At 34.0% G+C, this 23,905-nt stretch overlaps 3 protein-coding genes across 3 annotated transcripts; all 3 read left to right on the top strand.

The window, feature by feature from the left end:
* The first annotated feature begins 5,849 nt into the window (after nucleotides 1-5,849).
* LOC139486414 (transmembrane protein 272-like) lies at nucleotides 5,850-14,625 on the top strand. The gene is made up of 6 exons (XM_071271286.1): nucleotides 5,850-5,873; nucleotides 9,441-9,516; nucleotides 10,610-10,726; nucleotides 11,248-11,307; nucleotides 12,703-12,906; nucleotides 13,657-14,625. The coding sequence occupies exons 1-6, from the start codon at nucleotides 5,871-5,873 to the stop codon at nucleotides 13,845-13,847; spliced, it is 651 nt and encodes a 216-aa protein (XP_071127387.1). The 5' UTR covers nucleotides 5,850-5,870; the 3' UTR covers nucleotides 13,848-14,625.
* A 4,195-nt stretch (nucleotides 14,626-18,820) lies between these two features.
* On the top strand, nucleotides 18,821-19,954 carry LOC139484438 (uncharacterized). Its single transcript, XM_071268171.1, has one exon. It carries the CDS (start codon nucleotides 18,821-18,823, stop codon nucleotides 19,952-19,954), a length of 1,134 nt encoding a protein of 377 aa, XP_071124272.1.
* Nucleotides 19,955-20,889: 935 nt separating this feature from the next.
* Nucleotides 20,890-22,215, top strand: LOC139484437 (uncharacterized protein F54H12.2-like). Its single transcript, XM_071268169.1, has one exon. It carries the CDS (start codon nucleotides 20,890-20,892, stop codon nucleotides 22,213-22,215), a length of 1,326 nt encoding a protein of 441 aa, XP_071124270.1.
* Nucleotides 22,216-23,905: the final 1,690 nt, after the last annotated feature.

Below are 23,905 nucleotides of genomic sequence, written 5' to 3'. Positions count from 1 at the left end.
GCTTTTGGCTTATTTTCATTCTCATATTTAAGAGGATAATTGTACTTACAATATATAAATTGGTTTATGCCTGACTTGTTTGACCTATTGATTTACTGATTTTATTCGTAGGTCATTACGTCCAGTGGCAAATATTTCTTGAATAATCATGACGAAAGCTTTAATCATATATCATTATTAGCACTTTTTTTTCATTTTGTACAATGTTAAAATTTGAGATTATCAAGAGTGTTCGATTACTATTTTATTTTACCAAATATTTTATATTTGCATACAGTAAAATTCACATTTATTGTTAAATATGAATGTTATTTTTAAAACTACATGTACATGTATTTTATTGAATTTGTTAATCGATACGACCTTGTTTGAAGAAAAAAAAACTGTTACAGCGGAAATATGAAATTCAAGAAGGTTACCATAAAAAAGTAATAGCATTACAATTTTACGCATTCATTAAGTTATTTTAATCGCGTTAAAATCTTTTAAATCAACAGTTGAATAAATGCTACCATATATTGTGTTTAAAGATCAATCCGTGCTCAAGGCTATTTCTATCGATTCAAATCAGGTCGGTATTACTAAATAAAACCTAAACATATTGAAAATGATTGAACCTTGAAGTACTTTTTTTTAACCAAAACAACATCAATATATAGTACGGCCATGTTTATATGTAACCCATTAATAATATTTGCCTGTTATAATATTATTAAGTTCTATGGTTTAAACATAAACTTCTGGCTCAAGTCTGGCGATGGCTTATATAGATAATAAGATTATGTGATTATATATTTAATACGTCAAATACTAGTACATATTTGATTGTCAAAAAAGTGTATTAAAAGAATTCAACACCACTGTAAGAAATGACTTTCCTGACCTTTGTCACACTGGGTACATTAATAAGCATGAAAACATTTGATCTTATCTTATTCTGATTGAAATAAAACTATGATCTTAATATTTTATCGCATCTTAAACATGTCATACATGTACACTATATACAATCCCATTTCCCAAGGTTCTTACTTTTCTCCTTTTCATAAGTTAATACAGAGTTTCAGTATTTTCAATATCTTGTATGTTACCGCTATAAATAGTACACATGTGTATTAGCCATAACAGTCCAATCATTTCCTCGTATACATGTTGGTCTTCACTGAAAAATCTGCCAAAAAAAAAAAACCAGACACAAAAAACAGTAAATATTCGCCCGTATCGTGACCCTATGTGTACCAATTACCTGTAATTAATAACTACAAAGTATAAATACTGCACTGACCACACGAATACAGTAGAACTCGATGCATTTCTTTATTATTTGTAATTAATGTGTCTGGCCAGCTAAGGACAAACCAATATATATTTGTATTTCCTGAATCCATATATCCGCTCAATTATCAAGCCTTCAGTCCCCTTGTACATTTTATTGATATGTTTGGTAAAGTACCGTTTTAAGCAATTACCTCCCTTTATACAAGTACAAAATGTAGTCTATGTCATTATTTAGTATACACTATGCACTACTGTAAATTAAGAAATGATTGCGAAAAATGCGACAGGGTAATCTTCGCAACAATTGAAACTCGCATTTTGAAATTTTGTATTTAATTAATTAATATCGCAAAAAAGAGTCTAAAATGACAAAATCGCAATGATAAATGCACGCAATAATTTCTGAATTTACAGTATCTAGTACAATCTTTTTTCGTTCTACTAGGAAACCTGAAATTGTTCGGCCTGATTAAAGTAACTGGAATAATAATGCACATGTAAATGCACTGACAGAAATGATACATGTAATTACCGAATTAAATGAACGTATTTAATTTGAATACTTCTATAAAAAGCTTGTTCGATTCCTTTTGTTGCAACTCAAAAAGTGATAAATTTCACGAATAAGTATCTGCATGCGAATATGTGACTGTCATACAAGTGAGATGTTTCGTTAGCTACAAAACCAGGTTCAAAGTTTTGTAAACAGGAAATTTATAAAAATGACTACATTATTGATATTCATTTCAACACCGAAGTGTTGATAACTGGGCTGGTGATACCCTCGGGGATGAAACGTCCACCAGCAGTGGCATCGACCCAGTGGTGTAAATAGTTATCAAAGGTACCAGGATTATAATAATTTAGTACGCCATACGCGCGTTTCGTTGTCTTATTGGAAACTATACCACACTCTCTTAATTTTAAGACAATAATGGACAGGGGCAAATGTTAACCTTTCCACAAGTTACCAATGGAACCGAGAGTTTTCGAAGTTTAGTTTAAACTTTTAGAGAGTATGTATGTTATTCAAATTACACCGAAGCTTATACTTCAATGATGCCATTTAAAACGGACGTGAACAAGTCTTTATACATTCCACACGACAAAAATCGACATACAACCTGAGCAATGAATTTACTGGCGGATAAGAGAAGTCAAGCGCGTTAGCCATATTTTTTTACCAAAAAAAAAAAGAAAAAAAAAAAGAAGACAACTTGGGGGTTTGTGAACATCGCATCAATACCATTTAAAAAAAAATGTATTTCTATTCCGTTATACTTGGATTTGCCCTTATTTATTTCTATCCTTAGAAGTTGTGGAAACATATAAAAAAAAAGGAAATGTGGTATGATTGCCAATGAGACAACTGTCCACAAGAGACTAAAATGACACAGATATTACAACTACATGTATAGTCACCGTACATGCTCCAACAATGAGCAAAGCCCATACCGTATAGTCAGCTATAAAAGGTCCAGAAACGACAGTGTAAAACAATTGAAACAGCTGAAACGAGAAAACTAACGACCTTATTTGTATTAAATATAAACAAAAAACAAATATATAACACATAAACAAACGACAACCACTGAATTACAGGCTCCTGACTTGGGACAGGTACACACATACATAATGTGGCAGGGTAAAGCATGTAAACGGGATCCCAACCACCCCCCTAACCTGGGACATTGGTATAACAGTTCGTAGGACGAGTTTGTGGAACTATAGATTAATTATACTGAGTATTTTAATATATTTCATTGGTTAGTACTGCACGGGCGTTTATAGTCGGCATTACGGTTAGGGTTCTATATAAGTCCGGTTATTATGTATCGAGGTGCTCACAACTTCGAAGTACATCACGTGCTGCAAAGTATGTTATTTGTATTATATTATAATGATTTAGTGTAGAATGTGCAGCTATGTTACTGTTAAAAGATGTTTGTAATGTATTAATTATCGTTATTCAATGGTGCATCACACGGAAAATAATAAGTTACCGCGAGCACACCAAGCCTACATTTAGACGTGCCTCTTATTTAGCCAATCTAGATAGATTAGTAAAGTTTTAAATTCGGACGAATTTATAAAGGAGAATTTAATATATTTCTCCTTCACTTGTATAATACACATTGGTAATTTAATATCGAACAATACACCCACTTGTATTTTCTTTTCAGATATCCTCTTAACATAATTATCTGATCGAGTCTGTTGTTAAATGCAGTATACCTTATTTTCAACCTTTATAAATACCGCAATACTGACACCATTATTTGTTCTCGGTTAACAATTACATTCTGTTATGCGTACGTTTTGTCAGTCTCAAAAGAAAGTCCAGAGGTGGCACGGTAATATTTAAATTCCGAAATTTAGGTTGCTCTTCTGTGTACCCTACTTAAGTCAATGTATCTGGAAATTGTGCTTGGACAAACATTACAGTATCAAGTGAACATACTTTCCTAAACTGACAGATGAATCGGGTGTAGAAAGGAATGAAATAATTTTACATACAGGTAAAAATCATTCTGTATTAAGTGCATGATGAAAGACATATAAAATAAACAATATGACCATGTACATTGTCAGAAAATATAGAATTTATTTGAATGAGCTTTAGAAACAGGACGAAAAGCGAAGCTGATATATGTACAAATAAATTTTATATTTTCCGACAATGTACATACATTGTTTTTATCCTGAAATTACTCCCAACACTTGAAACTTTCGTTATTAAATCAAAATCATTGTCTCTAATTTCTCAAAGAAATCGACATAGTTGAAACGCGGACCGCGAAGAGGACCCTAAAAAGAACTGGTTAGGAAACAGAAATATTCATATTACTGCTTGCTCAACGTGGAAGTGGGGTAACGGGAACCCTATTTGTTCGGGTACAAATAAAGCAAAAAAATATTTGTATACCTGTTATTTGTACAATAGTTGGCTAATTGCAGAATAAAAAGCAGTAGCTACGCGTCGCCAGTAAAACTGCATTTGCGACCGTCAAATCTACAATTGACGGTGGCAACTCTTCAACTACAATACTGTTATTCCTTAACTTTAATACAGTATTTAATAAACAAAAATCAAGGAACATTCATCGTTTTATGATTACCATGTAATACAATATCCATGTTTGATTTTGATGTATATATACACAACTTAGGAGAGGAATAACCTTACTATCTGTACCTGGGAAGGTCCTCTGCAGAATCATCATCAACAGAATTAAAGATACTATTGACAACATACTACGTAAAGAACAAGCTGGGTTCCGAAGAGGTCGAGGCTGTATCAACCAAATATTCATCCTTAGAAATATTATAGAACAATGCATTGAATGGAACAGCCCCCTATTTATCAACTTCATCGACTTCAGAAGAGCATTTGACACTATCCATCGAGAAACCTTAAAAAAGATCATGGCAAACTATGGAATCCCAGGTAAAATAATCAGGATGGTACAAGCATTTTATGATAACTTCAGTTGTGTAGTAGAACATGAGGGTAAACATTCGGAATGGTTCCACATTAAATCAGGAGTCAGACAAGGTTGTGTAATGTCTGGATTCCTTTTCTTACTGGTTATAGATTGGACAATGAAGCAAACAACACAGAAAAAGCGTGGTATCAACTGGGGAAGACTACAGGTATTAGAAGATCTTGATTTTGCAGATGATATTGCTCTCCTATCAGCAACAAGAACACAGCTGCAAGCTAAAACAGATGATATACAAAAGATAGCTAAAACAACTGGCTTAGAAATAAACAAGAAAAAGAGTAAAATAATGTGTGTAAAGGCAAACAACATCCAGCCTATTACATTGAACAACGAAGAAATAGAGATAGTAGACAGCTTCACATACCTTGGATCGGTCATAGATACCAACGACAATGCAACAGCCGACATAAGGAATAGAATTAAAAAAGCAAGAGCAGCATACTATAAGCTAAGAAAAATATGGACATCAAACCAATACAGTAGAAACACCAAAATGAAAATTTATAAAAGCAATGTTATATCAGTGTTGCTATATGGGGCAGAATGTTGGAAGATAAGCAAGAGAGATGGAGATAGACTTAACACCTTCAACACCAGGAACTTGCGTAGAATCTTTAAGATATTTTGGCCAACTACGATATCCAACACAGAACTGCTACAAAAAGCCAACATGTGCAGCATAACCAACACCATTAAGATCAGGAGATGGAGTTGGATAGGTCACATCCTGAGGATGGACCCATGGAATGATTGTAGAATCGCCTTGACATGGACACCACCAGGAAAGAGAAATGTAGGAAGACCAAAAGAAACTTGGAGACGAATGGTAGATAAGGAAAGAACAGAGTTTGGATGGAGAACATGGGGAGAAGCACAACAAGCAGCAGCAGACAGACTCAGATGGAAGGCTTCCATTCGCGCCCTATGCGACACATGGCGCTAATGGGAGTTGTAAGTTGTAATACACAACTTAAACATCTACATCAGTACATGTATATATACCTACGTTGTCAATAGTTCATTGACCGAATAAGAATGCGTGTGTAAACATTGGTTCATCTAACATCCAAACACTGTATATTTGATATGGTCAGTAATTAAAAACATTGTTAGTATAAGCGATATTTGCTGACACTTATATATGATGTACATACTGTCCATGATGCATTCAGTATACTTGATTTTCGACATGCATTGGGGTTATTGTTACCTAGCGTCGAAAGGTCATTTTCCGCCATATAGCATCAAAGGAACCTTCATTTTACATGCTCATATGTGTTACAGCTACATTGTAAATGTACCATCAAGGCGCACTAAGTAAAGTTTAAGTTTCAGCATGCATGTTGGTCATCGTCCCAAAGTCTTATAAACAGATTTGTTTCGCTATCTTTAAAAAACCTTCACTTTATATTTTTATTTTGTTACAGCTCTATGTACCAGTAAGGTAAACGGGGTTTAATTTACGGTTCGTTGCTAACGTTATGTTACCGTGGCAAGCTTTACAATTGGCACGTATCGTTTTAAGGGGTACTCCACTCCCATCCTCGTATATGACCATATGGGCTTTGCTCATTGTTGAAGGCCGTACGGTGACCTATAGTTGTTAATTTCTGTGTCTTTTTGGTCTCTTGTTGACAGTTGTCTCATTAGGAATCATACCACATCTTCTTTTTATGTATACTTGCGACTAGATGTAAACTATATAATTTACATGAAAAAACCTTGCACTGATTAGAAACAACCAGTTTTATGTCATCCTGCATACGACTTTATATCAACACACGTATCTACATGTATGTATCACCTTTTTCAAATATGACAATTTCATGGGCAGATCCAGCGGAGTGTTAAGGGGTTGACAACCATCTTTTTAAGATTTTTTTTTAAAATCATCTTTACGTTTTTTCATTATGGGGGTGCCCCCTTTTCAACATGTTCAAGTTCAAAATGGCTAGATCCACGCCTGAATCTTAATAAAGGCTCCCGACTTGGGACAGGAACATACATATATAATTTGGCGGGGATAAACATGTTAACGGGATCCCAACCCTCCCTATAACCTGAGACAGTGGTGTAACTGTACAACATACGAATGACCTATAAAAATCAGTTGAAAAAGTTATTTAGCCGGTTGTTGAATGACCTGTGTTTATTCTTGAAGAATAACGTAGTCTCTGTGTCTGTTTTACCTGTTGCATATGCATTTCCGGTAACCAGTTCGAGGGCGTACTGAATATGCATGTAATATTTGCCACTGAACTTGATGATTGTTGAGTATACCTTGCAATTAATTTCAACTTTCGGATTTAATCACAAAGTTTTGGGTTTCATTTTTGACGGTCGAGACTTTCTAATTATGATTAATTATATCTAGGTTAAAAATCAGAACGAAATAAAATTAACACCGATCTTCCATTCATTCAATAATATATATTGACAAAGTAATTGACCTATATTTTCTCTGTTAATTTTAATTCTCGTTGACCAAGGTAGGAATGTGCGGAGTAAACCGATCAATAATTTAAACACAAAAATTTGCCACAAACAAAAATCGCAAAGCGTGAAATATTTTAACGTGTTATTAAGATATTAAAAGCGTGTAGTGTAATGTCTATAAATATCAATATATGAACTTGGATCACAAATAGATAACCAGTATTTTCGGATATTTTTGGATTATTATTAAGCAATCACTACAAATCTTCATACTTCATACGTAGTTTATCTGGGTAGCGTTGAGGATTATCAAAACAATTCTTAACTAATTGCTTAAACACAGTCAACATCTTTAGATTGTAAGCTAGGTTGTAAGACAGGTAGGCGATTATTTTTGTTTACTTTAGTAGTGAATTATTGATGAACAGATATATATTACTTTCAAATTGGTAATACATACAGAAGTGCGTAAATACACAGGTATCTGTAATTAAAAAAAAGTATGTTCTATTGTGTGAACGGCTATACATGTATTAGCCATAGGTCCTGTTTCGTTTTTCTTTTAATAGCTATGTGTATACAATTTATGTATAATACTGATACTTGTATTGTAAAGTATATAAAAAGGATCGAGTTACAATAGTACGACCACACGCTGTATATATATATACATATAAATGTTGCGGCATAAAAAAAATGAAAATATCAGACGTACATGAATATAAAAACGTTTAAATATTTTAAAACGAATGTCAAGTCAGTTGTTACAAATGTATAGGACTAGTATAAATGTATACATATATACTATTAATAGATCTTAATACAATCATGTAGTTTTACTTTGAAATTGTGATGGGGAGACGAATCTGGTTAAAAAATATCAAGCTGTCAAATTTATTTAAAAGGTCGTATTTTGACATTCTTTTTTAATAGGAATAAGACTATGGTAATCATGAAACGATAAAAACAATAATATTGAAAATGTAATTTCGCCTAAATTCAGACCAATTTTAGGTTGGTCTGAATGGATTGGTTTTTTTTTAAATATAGAATAGTCATGATAATTGAATCGGTGTTTGTTGTTTGGTGTTTTTTTTGTGTGTTTTTTTTTTTTTTTTTTTTTTTGGGGGGGGGGGGGGGGGGTTGAAACTTTAAAAAAGTATACGAAACAAAATAATGAGAAGCTAGTAAGGAAAACAAATATTAAGGTCATGGACAATGAAAATAAAGAAATAAGATAAATGACATTCATTAAGAATACGGAAATTACGTCCCCCACCCTCATATAAAATGTAGCTATCGTAAATAAATGATCGGACAACTATATATAAAACTATTTCATTCATAGCACTATTATACACTTATTAACGAAATGAATTTGGAAACAAGTAAACAATAAATTTGTGTGCATAAACACGATAACTACATTATATAGTGAGTTACTGAATACACGAATTTGTGAGAGTATTTGACGTGTTCATTCTCCAATTTTATTTGTCAACTTGAAGTGGAGATGGACTTACGAACTGGTGCTTGAGGCATTTATTTGTGCTATTTATCTAATGTATATGCATACATGTACATGACTCTCTTTGAATGATTAAACTTATTATATTTTAACTTGCATTGTGTATGCTCTTTTTCTAATCTTTATGCATACATGTATATGCCTCTCTTTAAATCTTTTAACTTATTTTCACTTATCTATGCTCTTTTTCTAATCTATATGCATACATGTACATGCCTCTCTTTAAATCTTTTAACTCATTTCACTTATTTATGCTCCTTTTCTAATCTATATGCATACATGTACATGCCTCTCTTTAAATCTTTTAACTTATTTTCACATATTTATGCTTTTTTTCTTATCCATATGCATGCATGAACATGCCTTTCTTTAAATCGTTTAATATTTATGCTATTTTTCTTATCCATATCCATATAGGCTTCTCCTTAAATCTTTTTCCCCATTAATAAAGAAATGATATATGTGTAACAACTTATATACATGTACTTGAGTCAGACCACGTTGAATTTATAAGAAAAAAGTTAAGATATTTAAAAAAAAAGATATTGATTAAAAAATACACAAATAAGACACTTCAAGAAAATTGGATTCATGACCCAAGCGCCTGATGTATATTTAAATGATGAATTGTCATAGCTGTACTGGATGGTCTATTTTTTGTATAAATAAGAATCTAATTATTGATATTTCAGACAATGGCTACAGAAGGGGCAGAACTGAAGGCAGCAGAAGCTGGAGCCGCTCCACCCTCGTACGTCGAGGCAAAAGGTATACTAAAGTCATGCGCACATCCATCCATTTTGAAAAGTGGGAGGGTCTTACTTCAAAAACAGCCTGTTAAATTAACACCATGAAACGTTTTACCATATAGTAGGTACATGTGTATGTGGTTCATGTATAAATGTAACCATTTCACAAAAAGTAAATATTCCTATAAAGAAAAACAAAAAACAAAAAAACTAAAAAAAAGACACATTTCTTTTAAAAGGCCGGAAAATGAAATACACAGAAAAAAGTTCCATATTGTTTATTTTCAATTAAAAAATTTACATAAGAAGATATGGTTTGAGTGCCAAATACACAACTCTACATGAGTTCCAAGAAGACATCTCTCTATAAGGGTCCAAAAGACACATCTTCACCAAACAAAATTATGAATATGAGTTGTAATGTACTGTTATCATAGTGCTTACTCAAACATGTGTCGGTGCTATACAAAATTTGTACACAATGCGTTTTTGGTACTGAAGAAAATACAGAGACAAAAGATATAGTGAAGCAAGAAACATGACTACATTTATATAGATTAAAGATAGCAGTGGCGGATCCAGCCATTTTAAAAAAGGGGGGGGGGGGTTCCAACTACATGTATATGCTCCCATTCAAATGCATTGATCGGCCAAAAAAAAGGGGGGTTCCAACCCCCAGACCCCCCCCCCCCTGGATCCGCCACTGGATAGACGTGGTATGAGTGCCAATAAGACAACTCTCCATCCAAGTCACAATTTATAAAAATATAGTTGTTTTAACTGAATAATGAGCCTCTTGTGAATACTTGACCATTTTTATAGTTATTTGATTACCAAACCAAATATTACATGATTATTTTGATATGTGATAATTTAGGACAGTACTGTAACTTTGATATGTGATAATTTAGGACAGTACTGTAACTTTGATAACTATTTTTATATCTTGTTAAAACAAAAATAATGATGATGTGATTATTTGATAACTTGGACACCCCGTGGGAACCTCAATATTCTGTTAAAAGATGCAGAACTACTGATGCAAGAAAAGAACTTTTTTTGTGGCGGATAATTCTGAAAAAAGTGGTAAAACTTCTGGTATTGTATTTCAGATGTAGCTCCTCCACCATCTTACGACTCTCTTTTTGGACAGCTAAAACAAGCGAAGGAAAATTCAGATGGAAATGTTGATTTTGTCAAGACATGCTGTGGAATTCTAGTAGGTTCTGGTAAGTACATGATTTAAATGGTTTTCAAAAGATTTAGCTACATTATAACTACTTGTATGTAAACAAATTATACCAATCGAGATAAGTGAATGTTGTCTTTTTATTTCTATGCAGTAAAACACCGCAATTTGGCACCTGTCAAGTCTGGAGTCTCTTCAATTTTAGTTCAGATATATGTTTTGGAGCTTAGTCTGACGTTCATTTCCACTCATTTAAACTAGTACCAAGATTAGGGGCCAGCTGAAGCCCGCTTCCGGGGATGCGATATTTTTTCGCGTAGTTGAATACACATTGGTGGCATTGGGTGGTTGTTGTCTTTTTTTACACTTCCCCATTTTCATTCCCAATTTTAACTTAAGAATTAGTGAAAGAAAATGTGTTTGTTCTGTTCAGTTTTACTACAGAACGGTATGGTAAAAAATATTCAATTTATTTCTCCTATACCGTTTAACTGACAAGCTAAATGCTACTGTCTGTCACCAAGGTATATGCTAGTGTTGACGAATTATGTTTTTTTTCAGTTGCATGTACTGTCTGTTTAGGGATATTCTTAGCGATTCCAATAGCTATGATTGCTGTGGGTAAGTACATGTAGCTGCTACTATTTCTGCTGTTGAACATCATGATTCGCAAAACCATAACCTACTAAAGTCACCGTTGACTTTTCGTGGTTCAAATGAGTCTTTTTGAGAGAATAACCGGTTTACCGTGAGTTAAATAGTTTTAGCAGATAATTTTATAATTAAAAATAATAGTGTATTCAATCGTATGCAAAAATCCGTATACAATGTAAGTAACAACTATATATACACTAGTTATCAAAACTTTCTATTTTGGTCACCGTATGGCCTTACACGAAGAGCTATAACCATACCGGGCATCAAGCTATAAATGGCCCTGACATGACAATTGTAAAACAATCCAAACAACATAACTAATCAACCGTTTTATGACAAACGATATATAGTATGTGATAAACAAATATAATAAACAGCAGCAAACTACACACACTGCATAACAAGCTCTTGACACCTCTGTAATGATGAAGTGCTGTTGGAAGACCATTTTTCTTTGAAGGAGATGGTCAACAAGTATTGTGCGTAGTCTTATCATCCTCATAAATGGCGCATGATCTAACATTAATGAGAGTTTGAATTGGGTTTACGAAATAGAGAATGATGGGCTTTAATGTAAAGAAAAGAGATAAATACATTCAATAAAATTGAGAATTAAAAAATGGGAATGTGTCAAAAAGACAACAACCCGACCATAGATCAGACAACAGCAGAAGGTCACCAATGTGTCTTCAATACAGCGAGAAATTCCTGCACCCGGTGGTGTTCTTCAGCTGGTCCCTAAACAAACCCATACACTAGCTCTGTGATAATGAACGTCATAATAAACTCCAAATTATACACAAGAAACTAATATTTAAAATAATAAAAGACTACCAAAGGCTCCTGATTTGGGACAGGCGCAAACATGCGGCGGGGGTAAAACATGTTTATGAGATCTTATCCTTTACCCTATACCTCTATCCAATTTAGAAAAGTGAACGCGCTTAGGAGACCACCTGTATTAAACAAAAATCTGTGTTGCAAGACTCCAATTTTAGATCCCTTTGTAGTAAATTTCATATAGGTTGAACCTGTATTTATAGACCACCTGTCTTAAGTCACCATTTTTTGCTCTCCCTTAAGTTGTCTCTTAAAACAGGTTTGACTGGAGACTGAACAAATTAAAGAATAAAGAAATGAAGGACCCCAATTCATACCAACATTAATATGCTGCAATCTGAAGTAAAAAGTCTCAGTGTCCTAAGTTTATGACATGTAGCCAAACATAACGGTGCACGCGCAATCTCAGTATCCTACTAACTAAAAGACGTCTGGAAAAATAAAATCCCATAGTGCATCAGTAGGCGTACAGCCGTTTTGGCATTGTTTGATATAGTCCTTTTCTTTTTCATTTCATAGGAGCTACCTATTTACATGACTGTCCGGCAGAGAGGATGATCCCTATATACCTGATTGTAGCAGGAGTGTTTAACATTGTTTCAAACATACTCATGATCATCCGGGGGAAGGTCAATAAACGGAAGGAAGGGGAGGAAGAGAAAAAGTCAGGCGCAGGACCGGAACAACTTATCAACTGTTTCTTGTTTGCTTGGTTCATTGCAGGTATGTTGTTCAGTTATTGAACTTGTGTTTTTTTTTAAAAGTCTTTAGCAAAGAGCAAATTTGTTTACAATTTTTCGTGTAATACGTCTATAATTGTATGTAAAACCTTTTCAAATGACAAGGACATGCAATACTTACGTGGACGTGTTCATAATCGTTAGATATTGCATTAGTTCAATGCTTGAAAAAGTACACGCTATATTTTGATAAATTCATCCGTTCATTACGTTGCTTCGTATTTTAATTTGCAATTCTTTTTAGTAACCCAAGTAAAAGCTGTCAGCACTAACAGATAACTTAAGAGTCGTACATGTATATGCATAATGAATAATCAATCATTAACTATGGTTGAAAATTTTGCTACATATGAATTTTTTAAGGTGGAAATGTGGAAAAATTGATTCGGGTAAACAATTATGGGGATTGTTTTGGGAGAGATAAGTTAACTAATTGCAACTGTCGAAATAGGCGAAAGATACCAAAGTCAAAGATAAGTCCGAAAAAAAAGGAAAGCTGTGAGTTTTGTCATGTTATCTAGTTTACAGCTGTCTAACAGTAAATTAGTCATATACCAAATAGTTCTGCAATAAAATAAGTGTCAAAAGCCAAACATTGCTGACCGGAACTGCTTACGTCCTTAAATTTCGGGTTTCCTCGGCAGATTTCGCGAAATATTTTTTTTATGTAAACTAGAACTATCACATAATCTTTACATCAATTGAATGAACAATGTGTTACTTTTGTTTTAAGGTAATGTATGGGTTTACAGAACGTACGATGCCTGGCAAAGCAGTAACTCCATGTTAGATAACTTCTGCGATCCAACGCTGTATTACTTTTCATTCTGGATAATAACTTCTACTTATATCGTGTTGGGAGTGTTGCTAGTTATATGTCTTGCTGTTTGTATTTGCATGTGTATCTGTGGCAAGAAGGAATAACTTAGAATACTGTGTGGATAACTTCCGGTCACATGATCAAACGCAACCAACATTTTCAGTTTTGCATCGAGCGGTATTCGGATTCCTTCACTTTCCACGTAAAGGCATACACACTATCTGTTACTTTTTCAATGTCGTAGTTGCTGAGAATAATACAATATAATACAAATGTATGTGTTCTTTCAGTGTAGTCTCGTTATATCTGCTTTAGTTCTCTGAACTTCTCACGAGATTTATAATCGACTGTAACTTAGTTATCGTATTTTATTAATAAATTGTACATATGCATATCATTCATGGATATAGTTAACAAGTGACTGTATCTACTTCGTACGTTTACGCTATTTTATGCATAGTTAATAGTAATCTGTAGTGATAGTTTTCTCATTTTCCATAAATCTTCGTTGATAAAAATCGTATTGACCAGTTTTAGACTATACCAGAGCCACATTCTATCTGAATGCTCATGCCATTGGATTTAATCTTGTGAGTAGTTGATTTCCGGATATTATGCCATAAAATGGAGTTAATTTAATATCGGAAATACATAAATTATATATTGGATGAACTTTATACCAAAACTGTATTTTTTTTAAAAACATTTACTTAGTTGATACTTATATTCATAATAGTTTTACCTACCATCTTACCATGACAGTGTGTATCTAGCTTTAGTTCTATTGATATATCACGAATATGTCTACCTCTCAGGTACATATTATATATTTGTTTACTTTGTTCTTAACATTAAACATATATAAAGTGACAATACACCTACCATTTATCTTTTTATTTCGTCTTAGATGAAAAATGTATATGCACCCATCGTCGCATAGGGGTATTACGTTTTACCCTTGTTCGTCTGTACGTACTTACGTAGAATACATACGTATCTACATACGTACGAACATTGGTTTTCGTTCTCTAACTTTAGTTTGCCTCAGTCAAATGTTATGGAATGTACACTATGCATATAACAACAAAATCAAGATCAAGTTTGAATTTTGGTCGCATAACTTCTACATTTCTTGAGTTATAAAATTGAGAATGGAATTGGGGAATGTGTCAAAGAGACAACAACCCGACCACAGAACAGACAACAGCAGAAGGCCACCAATAGATCTTCTAAGCAACGAAAATCTCCCGCACCCGGAGGCGTCCTTCAGCTGGCCCCTAAATAAATATATATTCTAGTTCAGTGATAATGAACTCCATACTAAACTCCAAATTATACACAAGAAACTAAAATTAAAAATAATACAAGACTAACAAAGGCCAGAGGCTCCTGGCTTGGGACAGGCGCAAAAATGCGGCGGGGTTAAACATGTTTATGTTCCTTTATAACAGTATTGCAAACGGGATATCATGGGTGTCTTATTACCCATTTATTTCTAATTGTAACAGCCGTTGAATTTTACGGCTGTTTTTGTTCTTCAAATCTGCAAAATTCAGACGACGAAACATTCCCTGGTAATTTTGTATATAACATATTACATTCGCCATTGAAAAATCTTTAAATCTTAAACAATTGGTATACTATTTTCAAAAACGCACACCAACATTTGTGTACTTGAATACGCTGTTATAAACAAATGCAATAACGTACAATTAGGGAAATTTGGGAATACCAGCAATATAGTTAAATACATGTATCACAAGGCTTTTTGATTCTGAAACGATGAACCGTTTTTTTTTAGCGCACATGAAATTTTTGTTTAAATATATTGAGGTTAAGTATTTTCGAGTTTTCAGCTATTTTTATATGATGCATAGTCACTTTCTAACGGTCTGTTTAAACTAAAAATTTTACACTGAAAGATTAAATGGATTAATTGGTAAAGTTATAATCAGTTATATTTTGAGCCTTAATTCTATAGTTTTTTTTTTTTGCTGTAGTCCGACCGAGAAAAAAAGTCCTTTGAAAAATAAAATAACAACCATTCTTTTGAAGGAACGCAGACACAACCTTGGTTATGAAAAACATTAAAAAAAAACAACAACAGTGCAATATCATTACACAGAAACACATAGCATGAACAACAACCCCAAAAAAAGGAAGAACTCTGGTGCATCAGAAAGGTGACGCCCCTATTGACATTATTTTCCCAGAGGCTACAATGGTTAAATTTTTCAAGGTACAGATCAGACTTAAGAAAGTTGATATTTCACACATTGAACTACCAGAATTAGTCTCTTAATTCGGAATACCATGTTATCTTGAAGTTCATAAAATGGCTGCGCCCATATTATTAAACGTGTGTTGATTTTGATTGTAACCTGTACTGATTCGCACTTGTAGATATACAAAGTAACAAATTTATAAATCATCCAAACATCTTATCTATATAACTCTTATATCAGTCCGAATATGCAGATTACGTGAAACGCACAAATGTACAACATGTACAAATGCCAGGCAAGTTATTACAAACTGTCCCGCATTTTAAAATTTTTGAATAACTATACACACAGTTATAGTTTTATACCTGAGCGAGGACGAAGTATGTCATTGAAAGGTAACCCGATGATCGGAGGACAGAGGATGATCTTACACTGACACAGCAAGTCCGAGAAGGATGGATTACTAATTTACACCCAAGCTCTTCTTGATTAACTATTATATGAACACACATTTTGTAAAACAAAAGTGAAGTCATGACAAGTGTTGTTTATATCCATTTGTTAAGGACATTTATTCAAACCACCTAAAATTATGTGTAGTTTTACCCGAGAGGTACCGGTGAACCGTTTCTAAATATCTATACACAGAATGCATTAGAATTTTTAACGACGAATTATTGTATGAATGAAAAGGTATTTATTAAGGTGAAAAGTTGTAAATACCATGAATGAATTTAAGGTATGCTTTAAAATATGCTTCAATAAGGCTTTTTTCCAACAGTAGTGTTGTATTGGGGATTCTAGGGGGGTTTCTTGCAATATATTGCAATGTCTGGAATGTGTGACGTCATTCAGTATGTAAGGAATGTTATAGGTTCGGAATGTGTGACTTTCTTCAGTATGTAAGGAATGTTGTAGGTTAGGAATGTGTGACTTTCTTCAGTATGTAAGGAATGTTGTAGGTTAGGAATGTGTGACGTCATTCAGTATACAAGAAATGATTGGTATGTTTGATATTTTAAGAATGTTCTTTATTGTTCATTTGGAGACTTGTTATCCATAAGAGACGTTGACATTATTACACATTCAGTAAACTGTTTCTGTGTGAAAGCGAAAAAAAAATTATAGAGAAATTTGCAAAGACGAATAATTTCAATTTCGCTTTAGTTAGATCACTCTTTTTCACAGATGGATATAGACACCGATGCATACTGTTCAAAGTTGTTTACATTTAAACCTATGCATCCAACGAAAATGTACTACATTGACAGGGAACAATCGTTTGAGAATTGGCCTAGACAGATGTCACAGAAGCCACAAGATCTTATTCGGAATGGATTCTTTTACACTGGAATGAGTGATAAAGTTACCTGTTTTTACTGCAATGTAACGCTAAAACAGTGGGAGAAGTCCGACTGTGTAGAAACGGAGCATTTGAAATGGGACCCTAATTGTTTATTCGCTAAAATGGTGTCTGACAAGGTTCCATTTTATAGCTATTTCACTAAGTAATGGGTTAGACAGTTATCTTTCGAATTTTACCAAATACCAGACATTGGTAAGATCATTATCATAGTTTCACCAGCTGTTTGTGGAATGTGAAATAGTAGACTAATCACATTACAGACGTTTTCTACATCGTTAACATATTTTGACATGATTATTTGTGGAATGTTAATTACTATACAAGACATTTCTGGTATCATTATCATAGTTTCACCAGATATTTGTGGAATGTGAAATAGTAGACTAATCAGATTTAAGGCATTTTCTACATCGTTAACATATTTTTAACATGATTATTTGCGGAATGCTAATTACTGTAGTACATATAAAACTTGCATACAAACGCCACAGTTCGAAAGACCTCATCATCCATAATGGATATAAGTGAAAACACTCTAAGTTTTATGCTTAGTATTTACAATGTTAAGTTTGCTTCTAAACTGAGAAAGAAAATTTTAGAACTATCTGAGAAACATTGTTATGGTTGTGGTGTAGGTCACCCCTCTCAAGTACAACATAGTTGCTTGATGTGGTCGGAAGGAGAACATTTGGAAGCACATTTCGAAGAAGCCTTGATATCCATTGATAAAAAAGCAGTTCTTAATATGTGGCGAGAGGAAATGAAAAACCTGGAAGAATCGGGATGGACCTGTCGTTACACTATGGATATCAGTGAGAAATCTAGAGATGCATTTACACAATTGCTTGAAGATGAAGAATGGTACAGGAAAAATCTACCGAAACCAGAAAGACTGTATAAGGACGTACAAGACTTTTCACAGCTTTTTCAAAGATTCTCTGCAATGATTTAGTATATTAGAAGCTGCTGTTTAGACATTTTAGCATTTAGAGTGACAATGAGTTCTCGCATCATACGCAATTCTGTATTCCTGAAAACAATTTATCGTGCAGAACCTTTTCAAAGAAAACTGATGATTGACTTTGTCGAAATGGATCAATTGTATGCATTATGTGACATTGTTATGATCGTATTACATGGACAACTGATACTTACAGATATTCACAGAGAGAAACTAAAACACTACAGAAACGTCATTCGTGTCTTAGCCAGTAATCGCATTAACATTGCAAGGAAAAAGCGAACACTTTTAGCATATCACAGCTTGATTCCTTTATTGATATACCCTGTTATCCCACTGCTAGATGAGGACTGATGAAATTGCTATTTAATATCATGAGAGACTCTAAATGAATTATTGTATGATGATATCTTGAATGTAAAACTTGTAAGTTTTTGTACTAATAAAATATAGTTCCTTTTATACTTGTTGGTTTTTTTTTTATTTCACATGTTGATTGTTTCCTTTGATATTTCAGAGAATACAATGGTGAAAAGGGTAGACAAACAGAAAGTAGATTCCATTCTAAAAAAGATATATTACAACACCTCAACGGAAGGGGCTTTTTTGGGGCCGGAGAAATTATATCGAGTGCTAAAGACTCGTGGAATCCATAACATTGGAAAAAATACAATAACAAAATGGTTACAGAATCAAGACAATTACAGTCTTCAAAAACCAGCTCGAAAATCTTTTAAAAAAGCAAGAGTTGTCGTTTCTGGTATTGATGATATGTTTGATGCTGATTTAGGGGATTTTGCTAGACTGTCTGATCAAAACGACAAAGTGAAACACGTGTTGTTTGTTATTGACGTCTTTACAAAATATCTCTGGGTAGAACCTCTTAAAAATAAAACGGCAAAGGAAGTGGTAGGTGGTTTTAAGAAAATTTTCAACCAAGGGAGAATATGTAAGAAATTACGCACAGACTCTGGTGCTGAGTTCATCTCAAAGATCACCAAAAATTATGTGAAAAGCTTAGGAATTTATCATTTCAATGCTCTGAATTCACTAACAAAAGCAAACATAGCCGAGCGTGTAATCCAAACCATAAAAAACATGTTACAAAGATGGATAACAAAACACGGAACCCATCGCTACATTGACGTCTTACAAGATATCGTCAAAAGTTACAATGCCACACCTCATAGAAGTTTAAATCAACTTGCCCCTAAGGATGTGAACAAGCAAAACGAGGCTGACGTTTGGGCATACATGTATTTGAAACCAAAGAAAAAGAAGACAAACATCGCTCAATATCATTATAAGACTGGAGACTTAATCCGTATCTCTCATAAAAATATGATTTTTGATCGTTCCTACGATGAACATTTTACTAGAGAGATATTCAAGATTAGACAACGCTTTCGCATGCAAAATATTTGTATGTATAGGATTCAAGATATGGATGGTTCTTCAATTTCTGGAAATTTTTATGAATCTGAGATGCAAAAGGTTGATAAAGATGAAAATACCTTATGGTATATCGAAAAGATAATACGAAAACGCAAACGAAATGGAGAAGTACAGGTCTTAGTCAAGCTTGATGGGTTCCCAAATAAATTTAATCAATGGTTACCGGAAAGAGAGATCAAAGACGTAGTAGATTCTAACGAGTAAACATGAGTATTTATGTAGTCCTCAGTAGCGACCGTTCAACAAAGTACTTTCCCGATAATAAGCCATATCGATTCAAATCACATTTGAATACTCCTTTATATTTAGAAGGAAGTTGGAAAGTGGCCCTAGTAGAAGCCGATGTTATCAGCAAATTATCAAAAGCAGAAGCTGTTTATCTATATTCGAGTATTTGTCAGGATTCTATAGTAGAGGGTGACAAGAAACCTCTGTTACGAAAGCTAATTTCAAACAGACCTGGTGATTGGACAACAATCGTTGACCTTCCTTATTATATTCCCTTAAGTACAAGTGAAATATATGATATCGACATTTACTTAACGAACAAAGAAGACGAATCTGCCTCATTCTTAGATCAACCGTCCACGCTTACACTTCATTTTAAATCGTTTCCTTTTTTCTAAGATGGATAGCAGTAAAATGTATGTCCCAGATCCTCAGAAGTGGGTGAAATATTATGAAAGCATGGCCAAAGGAAATCACAATCCTTATATAGATCGGAAAGGGAGAAATGTAAAACAAATTGGAGGATCATTGACAGGGAGTCACGGCACCTTTATGGTACCGATCGATGAAACATCTAATCCATCGAATAAGCAACCAACAAATAGCTTAGCCGTACAATTAGTATCACCTTCACAACAAGTAGTTGATCAAGCGAAATCAGAACTTCAAATAAATAAGAATGTCATAAAACGGAGACGTTCGAGAAGATCCACCAGTCTACCGAAACGTCGTCATACTGTCAAGACGTTAAAACGTTCCAAAAGAAAGAGCAAAGTGAAACGATCTACAAGAAAGATAGCAAACAAGAAGAAAGTCATTCGAAAATTGTCCGTGCGTAAAACCAAAGCCAAAAAACAGAAAAGAAAAATAAAGAAGAAAATAAAGCAGTACAAGGATATATTTGCTAAATAATGGCTGCACTAAGCATGGATGACTTCAAGGAAGCTCAACCTAGCGAATTGAGTCTGTTTAATCTTCCACCTTATCAATCTGCAGTGGAACAAGTATACTTTCAAGAAGTCCGTCCCACATCTCAGTTAAGTGGTAATATCATTGACATGGAAATTACTGGCAATCATGGAATGGAATATGTTGATCTGAAAAGATCTAAACTTTACGTTAAAGCAAAAATTGTCAAAGGTAACGGGGAGAGCTTAACTGAAAATGAATACGTTGGACCTGTAAATTTATTTCTTCAGTCCATGTTTTCACAAGTAGAGGTTACCATGCAAGGAAAACTCATAACATCATCAACGAGTCATTATCCATATAAGTCTATGATTCAGACATTGTTGTCATATGGAGGTGGTGCTAAAAGCACACAGCTCACCTCACAGCTGTGGTTAAAAGACATTCCTGGACACCTGGACGATGCAGATGTCAACGGTGGAACTAATGGAGCACTCAATAAGCGTTCTCTATACTTTGCTCAATCGAAAACCACCGATATGGAGGGACGACTTTGTCATGATTTATTTAATTTAGACAGGTTGATTTTGAATCAAGTATCAATTAATGTTCGTCTAACGAAGGCAAGACCAGAGTTTTGTCTTATGACGACAGAAGAAACGCCAGACTTCAAAGTAGAGTTAATTGAAGTTGTTTTAAAGGCTTGTAAGTGTAGAATCAACCCTGCCGTGATTTATGGACATGCCGAAATCTTGAAAACGATCAATGCAAAGTATCCATTTACCAAAACCGAAGTGAAGCAGATAGCAATTGCTGCCGGAACTGTAAACTTTGAACAGGATCAATTATTTCAAAACACTCAACCCAACAGAGTAGTGATAGGATTCGTCAATGCCCTTGGTGCTGCTGGTAGCTTTACAAAAAATCCTTTCAATTTTCAACACTTTGATATCAATCAAATCGGACTTTTTGTAGACAATGTTCCGGTGACAGGAAATGTGATGAGGTTGAATTTCAATGCCACTACCGGACGTACTATCATACCAGCTTTTAATAATATGTTCGAAGTGACAGACAAATGGATGCATGATACCGACAATCAGTTAGATAGAAATGACTTTGCTGGTGGTTATGGATTATTTTGTTTTGAGGTTTCGCCACAATTTGGAGATGAAGGATCCTATTTAAACTTATTAAAACAAGGGAATGTTCGACTTCAAGTACAGTTTGGAACAGCCCTGAAAGAAGCCGTAACTTGCATCGTTTACGCAGAATATCCCGGTTATTTCGAAATAAACGCAGCCAGAGACGTTGTTACAGAAAGATGAACACCCACCAGATACAGTGTGCTATCGATTGTGAACAAGAAATGAGTAAACAAATCATTGGAGTCTTTGCGGCCGATCAAATTCCATTTCACAGATCAACACCTTTCGGGTTTATCGTCAATACGGATCCACAGTCACTCCCGGGGAAGCATTGGATAGCGTGTTATGTTGACAGTAACAACGTGTTAGAAATTTTCGATTCATATGGGAATTCATCAAACATACGTTCTCTATTCATCAATCGATATATGAAAGATTTTCACAGAACAATGATCAACCCAAAAAGACTCCAAAGTTCGAATAGCAGAGTATGTGGACAATACTGTCTATTTTATTTGATGTGTCGTTGCAGAGGTTATACCATGACAGACATAACTAATATTTTTAGTCAAGACTTTGAACTGAACGATCAATATGTATTTGATTTTATAGATACTAGATTTTATTGTTGTATGTACACCTCTTCTGGATTTTGTCAGATGTGTGTAAATAAAATATAAAATATAACATTGTCTTTTGTTTTATGATTCCATATATATATATATATAAATACAACTCGCTCAGTTTTGTATCTATTATATAATTACTTTTGTTGAGTATGGACGCTTGGTGGGAAAAAGAGAGTTTGGTAAAATTCGAATCTCCAACTTCAATTTTCATTGCAGCTCCTAGCGGAGCTGGTAAGACCGTTTTAACGAAAAACATACTCAAACATGCTGATGGTATGTTTAAAGTTTCTCCGTCAAAGATATTTTTTTGCTATTCCATTTGGCAAAATCTATATGATGAAATGAAGGATGAAATTAAAAATATACGGTTTCAACAGGGATTACCAACTATGGAAGATTTAAACGATTGGGGTGGAGAAGATGGTCACAAACTTTTAGTTTTGGATGACTTAATGATAAAAGGAGCTGATTCTGAAGAATTGATCCACATGATGTGTGTTGGAAGTCACCATACTAACGTGACAGTTATCTTTTTATTACAAAATATCTTTCACAAATCTAAATCGTTAAGAACTGCTTCTCTTAACTGTCATTACTTTATTCTTATGGCGTCAAAAAGAGATCCACAACAAATTCAAATATTAGGAAAACAGATGTTTCCAGGACAAATAAAATATTTCATGGATGCTTACCAGAAAGCCACGACTATCCCTTATGGTTTTTTATTGGTTGATATTAACCCTCACAGCGATAAAGCTTATCAGTTGCGTACGAACATTTTACCCGGAGAGGACACGATAGTTTATCAGCCCATGAAATGAAGAAAGAAGAGCGAAAATGTTTCATACAATTTTTATTGATATGTTCCCCTCAACAGTTCGATTTTATATTGAAGTCATTGACAAAAGATCAACTTCAAATAATTATGGAAATATTATTCAATGTGATTAAAGGAGTATGTCCAATATCGGACAAGAATAAAACAGTTCTCATGAAACGCAAACGATTCATTCGAGCAGTGTTATTGTCGAAGTTAACACTCAGTCAAAGAAAACAGGGTTTACAGAAAATTCAAAAAATCTTACCGATATTTTTAAAGGCTTGCATGCAGTATGGCTCGTGAAATGATTTTAATACCAAAAGCGAAATACGAACAAATGCTCGACAAAAAAGACACCCTTCAAACAGAGTCTCAAAAAGCGGCAGATGTAGTTACAGACGATGATAAACATGGAGAAAAC

This window comes from Mytilus edulis, chromosome 8 (assembly GCF_963676685.1).
Source record: "Mytilus edulis chromosome 8, xbMytEdul2.2, whole genome shotgun sequence".
Lineage (NCBI taxonomy): Eukaryota > Metazoa > Mollusca > Bivalvia > Mytilida > Mytilidae > Mytilus > Mytilus edulis.
This window is presented reverse-complemented; position numbering and strand designations above follow the sequence as displayed.

Bases quoted from the DNA above. Each gene is read 5' to 3' on its own strand.
- LOC139486414 (XM_071271286.1), top strand. The intron at 9,517-10,609 runs GTATACTAAAGT...ATTGTATTTCAG, and splicing joins CTCGTACGTCGAGGCAAAAG to ATGTAGCTCCTCCACCATCT. The intron at 12,907-13,656 runs GTATGTTGTTCA...TTTTGTTTTAAG, and splicing joins GTTTGCTTGGTTCATTGCAG to GTAATGTATGGGTTTACAGA.
- LOC139484438 (XM_071268171.1), top strand. From the start codon at position 18,821: ATGGTGAAAAGGGTAGACAAACAGAAAGTAGATTCCATTCTAAAAAAG.
- LOC139484437 (XM_071268169.1), top strand. From the start codon at position 20,890: ATGGCTGCACTAAGCATGGATGACTTCAAGGAAGCTCAACCTAGCGAA.